At 38.5% G+C, this 9,115-nt stretch overlaps 1 protein-coding gene across 1 annotated transcript; it reads right to left on the bottom strand.

Moving 5' to 3' along the window:
* Positions 1 to 4,200: 4,200 nt before the first annotated feature.
* Positions 4,201 to 7,386, bottom strand: LOC119083915. Its single transcript, XM_037193726.1, has one exon. The coding sequence runs from the start codon at positions 7,384 to 7,386 to the stop codon at positions 4,201 to 4,203; it is 3,186 nt and encodes a 1,061-aa protein (XP_037049621.1).
* Positions 7,387 to 9,115: the final 1,729 nt, after the last annotated feature.

The following is a 9,115-nucleotide window of genomic DNA, read 5'->3' on the forward strand; positions in this document are numbered from 1 at the left end:
AGTCAGCCAATCTCCATGAAATTTTGCAGGAACCTCAGGGTGGGCATAAAAATGAAATTGTGATACGCCATTACCCCAGGAAAAACCAGAATTTTGTTTTATTGGCCTCGAAGTGGTTTCTGAGTGAGGTTTTCGAGGGTCGGGAACGCGTTTTCGGCTGTAGCTTAGCTGTATTGAAACCTACAGAGGCGTGCGACCCATCAAATGAAAGGTATTCGTAACACGATTCGAACAAAAAAATAATTGAAAAAATCTGGGCAGATTCGTTTGAGCTAGAGTGATTAGAGTGACCAAATTTTGAGCTACTCGAGCGTAGGATGAAAGGACTAATATTTTTTTGGGTTATGAGAGATAGAGAATTACTTTCTTCGGCAAAGTCTCAGAGTTTTACGAGTAGAACAGAGGGGCATATGTGAAAAATGTCGAAAATTGGAAATGGGTGGGTCAATTGGGGTTTTGGAGATATTTCTTGAATGGTGGCAGATATAGAATTACTTTCTTCGTCAAATTTTCGATTTTCGTCAAATTTTCGATTTTCGTCAAATTTTCGATTTTCGAACCAACATTTTACCAAAAAAAATCTGCGTCGCAAAGTGGCAAATGTTCAGGAACAGACCAGCAAGAAAATTTATCTGCCACATGCGACGCAGAATTTCTTTGGTAAAGTTTTGGTTGTTTCCAGTCAAATTTTTTTTGGTAAAAATTATTTGGCAGATGATGAGAAAAACTAAGCCTGCTTGTTTGAACTAAAATTGGGTGTAAAATTTAATTTTTGCGTAACGAAGCTGAAAGCGTCAATTCTAGCGATATCATTCATTTTAGAAATTGTACTTCAAAGACTGCGTTACACTTTTTTCGAAGAGATTTTTGTTGGGATAGCTTTGTTGCAAATAACTGTAAGCCCAAACTTTGTTAAAATTTTCGTCAGCCTGAAAGTTGAGGTTAAGTTGCCTTCTGTGGATGAAAGACATTTGGAAATGACCTTAAAACAAACCTATGCACGGTTTTGGAGAGTCACTATCTTAAGCTTAGTAGACACTCAGTCGTAAAATGAAATTTTGACAGAAAGAATTAAAGTATATAAACACTGAAGGTAATACAGAGAATGCTCACCCTCAACGGATCAGAGAAATTACGGATCCACACTTTCAGGTAAATTCATTTTCGTAAAGTTGTCTAACTTAGACTTGTGCAACATGACGGCCCTAAATCCTTCCAATTCATCACTAAATACAACTTGACGCAACGCCGCTAAATCGTTCCAGATTCACCACTAGATGCAACTTGACGCAAACGAATTCAATACGTGTGTAACATGACGGAGCTAAAATTCACCTGAAAGTTTGGAACCGTGTGTAACTGCGGATTTGCATTACCTTCAGTGTTTATATACCTTGGAAAGAATAGCGCAAAAAGTGACAAAAAGTCCATAAATTTTCTGTCAAAATTTCATTTCACGGCACACGGCTAAGTGTCGACCGACCTTAAGTGGGTAAGAAGTTCACCAAACAGATGAAGTCCGGATTAAGTTTTTTATGATTTCTATAGTCTCGACATCCACATATTTTCATAACTGAATATACGGACTAACGTAGGCCTAGGAGTGGATTTTCACGAGTTGAAACATCCATGACGTCATAGCTCAAACGAGGTTCCAGTTCTTATTAAGAACACAATTGTGGTCTACATTGACTCAACTGTTCAAATAGTGTCCTAACTGTTCGAAAACTGTTAGAAAACCAAACTAACTGTTCGAAAACTGTCCTAACTGTTCGAAATGGGACCATCTATGCCGTCAAACATAAAACTAACGCAAAGATTTAGGATTTACACGTGTTTCCTTGCCACCAATTGTGTTGTAAGCGTCATATGGATCGTCAGTGCTTTCTTTGTCGTTTTCAGTTTCTCCAATTTTACGAAAATCATATCGGGTGGTGTACTTTTCATCTTGGCTGTATGATCCATCACAACCTGTTTTGCACAATATTTTATAACTTCAAAGACAATAAACCTTTCCACCATTGATTGTCACGATGAAAACAAATTCATTTTCGATTCCAAACAAACAGCTTTTCGATTTGGTTTTCAATTTCCATTTCAACAGCAATATCGGGTTGAAAAAGCGATTGACCCAGATTTTTACGAATTTTCTCTATTTGAATTTCCTTGTTTACTCCTTCTTCTTCGAACAATAATAAACGTTTCATGCATTGATACGACCGCCGTTTATATAGATTTATGTAAATTTCGACGTTGGATCTCTTTTTTATTGTCTTGTTGTCTCGTCGCGTCGTGATGATTGTACGTTTGCTATTCGCTTTTCAATCACAGCGATTTTCTTAAATTATTGAGTTCTGGGTTTGTATACAGAATGAATTCATCTTAAACGAAAATCGCAACGAAACTAGTGCATTCAAGATAAATCGACGGAATCGGTTATACTTGGGATGTACATTCATTGCAAGTACTTCCATCCAAGATCCTGAAAGAACAGGTTAAAGTATAGTTTCCACTTAAAAAGAGCACTACGTTTAGCCTCCGTTTACATGACAGTTGTAAAATAGAACAAAAGAACTGTCACGCAAACGGAGTGGAAATTGAATTTATTTCATGCGACATGCCGAAACGTTATGGGTTCTATTGTTCTCAATAGAAGCGCAACAGGTTACAAAAACAGAATTCCAAATTTTTGAAAAAAATATTTTCTTTAAGTTGATTACTCACACTATCTGTAGTGAGCGCGTTTATAAAATTTGGTGTCACTCGCCTCCGTGGTTGTCTTAACCTGTTCTTTCAGAACCTTGCTTCCATCCACAACTTCAAAGTCAAGAAAGGCCTTTACGCTAACTTCTGAGTAACTTCTGTTCATAAGCACGCTGATAAGAACAAAAACGCATTATCGTCTCTATCAAACCCTGGTTCGATTGATCATTATGTCATGGAGTTATCATCAAACTGCATCGTGTAAGGTTTTACATCCGTTTTGGGATCGACAATTTTTGCAATGGGTTTCTAGCAAATTTTTAAGAGATGATGATTCTCAGGAAATTCCGAAATTCGTTAAAATCCTAAGAATTCTTTAAAAAAAAAAATCCTAATAATGGGCAGCGTCAAAATCTGACGTGAACAACTTGTTTAAAAGTATGACGTTTAAGACGTCACATGTCATAAAAATTGACAGCAACAAACGAATTCAAATTAATGAAGTGTAACCGCAAAATTTCCTTTTGTTTTCAATAGCAGATTATAACAGTTTACGTCAACATGTAATGAAATACGAACGATTTTGTGTGAAGTGGCTGCAATAGTCAATTCCAGGCCATTAACTTACATGTCAAATGAATCATCCGAATTGGAAACGTTGAGTCCGAGTATGTTCCTGAAGGATTTAAAGCAAGAAGGTGCAGCAGATTTGGACAGTGTCAACGCTAAGAAATTCAACGAACGGCACCAATATCGAGTGAAATTGAAAACAGAATTGCAAACAAGATTCCGTTCCGAATACATGGGTCAATTGGTTCATCGAAAAGGTGCTCATGCGACGCGATCAATTGAAATTGGAGAATTGGTGTTGATCGTGAATGAAAATCAGAAGCGAACGCTATGGCCAATAGCAAAGGTTGTTGAGTTAATTCCAAGCAAAGACGGTTTCATTCGAGTGGCTATGGTGAAAACAGCAAAAGGAATATTAGAACGTCCAGTGAAGTTGTTGGTACCGCTCGAAGTACGTGAGAACGAAGACATATCAGTCTTGGGAATTCCAGAAAAATACAAAGGGGAAATTGTACAAATACAACAGTCGGTCAATGAGTCAACGACGAAGAAGAAGAAATCTAAATCGAAAATTAAAGAAAGAAACAATCCAACAGTAACAATGGAACAGATGGAGAAGCCAGCAAAAACGACAAGAAGTGGAAGAGTGGTGAAGACCGTTAATCGTTTTGGTGGATAGTTAGAATATCAGGGATATTCGGTGGGAGTGTTCAGAAAAATAACTCTTGATTTTTCATTTAAGTAAACGGGTGGCGAATTGAATTATAAAAACGAATAGTGGGCGTTGAAGCGTTGTATAATTTGGGGCGAATAAAAAACTACTTCCTATTGTAACACGATTGAGTTTGCATCTAAAATAAAAGACAGTAGATCACTAGTGAAAAGATGAAGAACTGAGCACGATAAGGAGAGTTCTCTGGCTGAATATCAAACAGAATTCGGAACATGTAATTGTATTGAATTTACATTAGCTTTACTTAACCCAATCCATCGTGGTATCGTTATTTCTTTAACTTTCGCCAATTGTTTGCACCATTTTCTGAATTTCTGTGCGATGAGCTCTGGAACAGGATCTTTCCAACCAATTTCCGTTTTCCAACATTCTTGCAATAGGACTTTCGGATAAACCACTAGAGGTGTGGTGAAGCCAATTGGATCGAATATTTTGTGAGTGGTCGATAAGATGATTTGCTTCGTAACTTCTTGATCTCCCAAATCACTGCCTTTATCGATATCGCAACTCAAAGTGTCCAGACCAAAGTTCCATGTCAAACCAAGAACTGAGATTTCTTTTGTCACACCGCCATGGTATGTTGGAGCATTCCATTCCCAGCCTCGTAATTCAAATTGGCCGGTCGATAGCAAATACGTTGCTTCATGTTCGAACTTGAAAACTTCTTCTTCGGTCTCAACGCTGGTAATGCAATTGTCCACGTAATTTGAGTCTTTCAATTGCTTTGCCGTTTCTTCGTATTGTTTGGTTGCTTCGTCCAATATTTTATTAATTATTGCTGCCAATGTAAAGGAACTGCACGTCAGGCCAAACACCAGTCTCCTATGACGAAAAACCTTTATTTTATTAGACTTTTTCTCCCACCATAAGAAACGCAGGAAATCTCTATCCTTCGGTTGTATACTGATTTGCAGGAAAGCCTTCTTTATGTCGGATATTAAGCCATGTCTCCACAGTCTGAATCGGATCATTATTGACGTTATCACCTCCAACAAATTAGGCCCTTTTTCCAAGGAGTCGTTGAGTGAAAGCGAGCCTTTTTCTTTCGCTGAAGCGTCGAACACCGGTCGTACTGGTGTGGTTAAACTACTTGGATTCAGTACTGGTTTGTGTGGCATATAATATGCACCATTTTCCAATTGATCTTCTGGTACTTGTTCGATTACTCCACTCATTTCCCAATCCTCGAATACTTTGCAGTAGGCTTCTTTCAATTCTGGGCTCAGTTTTCTCGACATAGTTATCAATCTTTGTTCTGCCATTTTCCTGTTCGACTTGAGAGGTGGACTACCATTGATGAACGGCAATGAAATTTCGTATCGTCCTTCGTCGTTGATTTTCAAATTCTTTTGAAATTGTTCGGTTATCGTTCGCAAATTGGTTTCTTTTTTCTTCGTTTCTGCAGCATCTTCGATACCAATCAAGTCCAATCGCCAAAGATCAGCTACGTTCGCTTCTCGGATGAAAAGTGTGTGCACCAACAAGGCCGTATCTGTATGATCATTGGAGGTGTTAGTCGGAACTGTTCCCATTATTGTCCATCCCAGGCTATAGTCCATTGCCACAAAATTTTCGTATTCTTTCAATCGATGTATTTTATGCAATAAGCGTCCAGCTACATTGTTGCCAATAAGCAATTCGATCTCAGCCGAACCAACTCCTACATCTGTTAAGATAATGTTTTCTTCTTGTAATTTTTGTAGCCAATTACCTTGGACGATTCGTTTAACATCGAAACAAATTCGTTCCTGTTCCAGTACATCGAATTTACAAGCGTATGATCCATCCAAATTTTCGGCTAAAATTCTGTAACGACCATGCACCGTTTCCTTCAACTGATGACCTCCAAATAACTCATGAATCAGAGTTTCTTGACCTAATTTCTCGAGGCCGAGTTCTTTTATCACTCTTTTCAGCAAATAAGTTTTGTGGGATCCTGAGTCAATTGCCGCTCGTACAACTATACTTCGGCTACCATTGTGAATTCGAATCAACAAAGTGGAAAGCACAGATTCCTCTTTTCTCTCTTTCAGTAACAAATTCGATGTGGGTGATGCTTGAACTAATTCTTTCGACTGGCTTAACCCCACGTTGGTTTTTTCTGTGACCTTTCTTGTATTATCCGGACACATCATGTGACAATGTTGACCTTCGCATGTTTCACATTTCAATCGATCTTTGTTCGGGCAATTTGGTGTTATGTGACCTCGGTTTAGACAACTAAAACACACCTTTCCTTCTTTACAGGTTTTTTGTTTCTCTGCCAGGCTCATTTTCGCACCTTTCCAACACTTGCGAGAGAAATGCGATTTCCCTCCACAGAAAATGCATACTTCCCGTTTTCTTTCGTCCGATGAACCAACAATTAATCCCGCTGCTGATGGAATTTCATATTTGTCCTCTTTCTTCGGTACTTTCTTCGATTGGTCTCCAAATCCGCCTCTAGCCATTGAAATTCGTTCTTCACTTTCCACTTCACTTTTGACGAACAGCATCAAACGACTTAGGCGATCGGTTTCCTCTCTGTTCAATGGCAAGAATCGATGACGTTCCCATGCTCGCAATATATCCTCTGGCAGACATGATTCAACGAGTGGGTATAATATTGCTACAAATTCGTCTCTGGTTACATTCAGCGACTCTAGAGCTCGCAACTGCGTTTCCAACTTATCGTACAATGACGATATGCTCATCTTCTTGGATTGATTCAATGCATTCGACAATACCAGCCGTAGTAACTCTCGGACATAATATTCGATCAGCATGTCTTTGTTTCCGAATCGTTCTTTCAAATGTTTCACCACTTTCGGGTAATTTTCTGCAGTCATCGGAAAGCTGTCGACGACTTCTCTTGCTTTCGAACTCTCTTCAGTTGATTGCCGCAGATAATGAAACTTGTCTTCATCGGCCATCTCCTCATCCTTGTGAATTTTTTGAAATTGTGCCCAAAAAGCCAGCCATTCTTTCAGGTCACCTTTAAATTTAGTAAATTCAATTTTCGGCAGTTTGTATTTCTTTTCTGTCTTTTGACGACTGACGACTGTTCCAAAAACATCGGAATTCGTATCTGACGCAATAGGTTTGAGTCGCTGCATCAGTGACTCGATTCTTCTACGATAGAAGCACATCTTTTCCTCATATTCGCTCGACTTTTCATATTCTTCGTTTATTTGTTCTTCTGGTAGATCTTCCTCTACCATCGTGTCCATGATCTTCTGATCCAATTGCACCAAGCTTTCGGCTTTCTTGTCCAACACGTCGCCCAATGCTTGCAATTGATCGATGTTTATTTCTTTCTCCTTCAAGATTTCTTCAATTGCATTCGCCGTTTTCGTAAATGCTGCTCGAATCGGTGCTCGTAATTTCTTTAGTTTATCCATGATTTTGTATATTTTGAAGGCTGCACGATGTAATGTGGAATTTTCCTTTGATTTTCACAGCCAAAAATTAGCTTTTTTCTTCTTGACCACGAGAAATTGAATCGAAAAATTACACACGACCGAATAATCTCGACGGGGCCTCCATGTTCCGAATTCTGTTTGATATTCAGCCAGAGAACTCTCCTTATCGTGCTCAGTTCTTCATCTTTTCACTAGTGATCTACTGTCTTTTATTTTAGATGCAAACTCAATCGTGTTACAATAGGAAGTAGTTTTTTATTCGCCCCAAATTATACAACGCTTCAACGCCCACTATTCGTTTTTATAATTCAATTCGCCACCCGTTTACTTAAATGAAAAATCAAGAGTTATTTTTCTGAACAATGCGCAAACAAATTTCCTAGCAAACAAACTTATGACAATCCACTTTTAAACATCTTAATTAAACAAAGCATAAACTCGGTTATAATCACTGTAGCCACTTTCGAAATTCTAAGTGTTTTTCAGTACGAACTTAACCATCAATTCCAATAATAATCTCCGCATTCATTATCGACACCAATATTATAAATTCTCTTACACAATTTTAATGGGCCAGCAATTATTCAGTTTTCAAAATAAACACCTTTCTATTGTATAACGTTAAACAATAATTCATTTCCATTTGGCGCCGTGCCAGATACCAACCAAAAAATTTGTGCTCGTCGGGTCTTTTTCCCAAGAAACATCGCCGGACTAGTCAAAAAGTTTTTGTTTTCAGTACGATGTTGATGTACATGCATGTATACAGACAACGGCGAGTGGTTTTTTATTCACATTTTTTCGAGATTAGTGGGGATTAGTCGAGATTCTGAAACAACAGGCTAAGACACTGACGAAGGCGGGTGACATCAAGCGCACTCATTATTGTGCGAAAAGTCAACTTAAAAACCATTTTTTTGGGTTGAACGATATAAAGTTTCTCAAACCTGCTTAGCGCCACAGGAAAATTTTTATTGCATCGTCTTCGCAGAGAAATGATAACAGAGGGCGTTGCTGCGCAAAGTTAATTTGACATTTAACCCGTTGTATGAAAATTGTCATCATTCTCATTCTATCCGGCTGGGCCGAAGCAACGCTATCTGTTATGATTTCCCTCTGCGTCTTCGTGATCAACTCGAAATTGTCTTAAATTGTCCTTTCAGAACAAAAGACAAAAAGGCGCATCCGATACAATGAAATGGACTGAAATCAGGAAACGACAAAAAAACGGAAAATCGGTCCCTGCAATCGAGAATTGATTGAAAAATTAGAAAATCGTAAAAATAGCGATAAGACTGGGAAACGAACAGGAATCAGGAATCAAAATGATTAGATGATAACAGGTGAGTATACAATGGGAAGCGAATGGAGAAGTTCGTGGTTCGTAAAAGGCGGTGGTCCAGACTGCACTCGTTATTGGCCGTAAAAGGCTGTTTGTGAGGTCTCTAAACGAACGAACGAACAAAACGAAATGTTGCTTCAGTTAGATTGAAAAATAAATATTCTTTACCGGGAAATCGCAGCACTTTTACCGGGAAGTCCCAATATTATTTTACCGGGAAATCTGGTCGAATTCACGCCTTAAGTGCGGTTGAAATTCAAAATGGAAAGTGCGGAGGTCTTATTCTAACGTAGCGTCACTTTCATACAAGGAAGCGTTGAAATGTATTTTTCGGTTCACTTTTTCATCAAATCGTTCACTTTTCCA

This window comes from Bradysia coprophila, unplaced genomic scaffold (assembly GCF_014529535.1).
Source record: "Bradysia coprophila strain Holo2 unplaced genomic scaffold, BU_Bcop_v1 contig_70, whole genome shotgun sequence".
NCBI lineage: Eukaryota > Metazoa > Arthropoda > Insecta > Diptera > Sciaridae > Bradysia > Bradysia coprophila.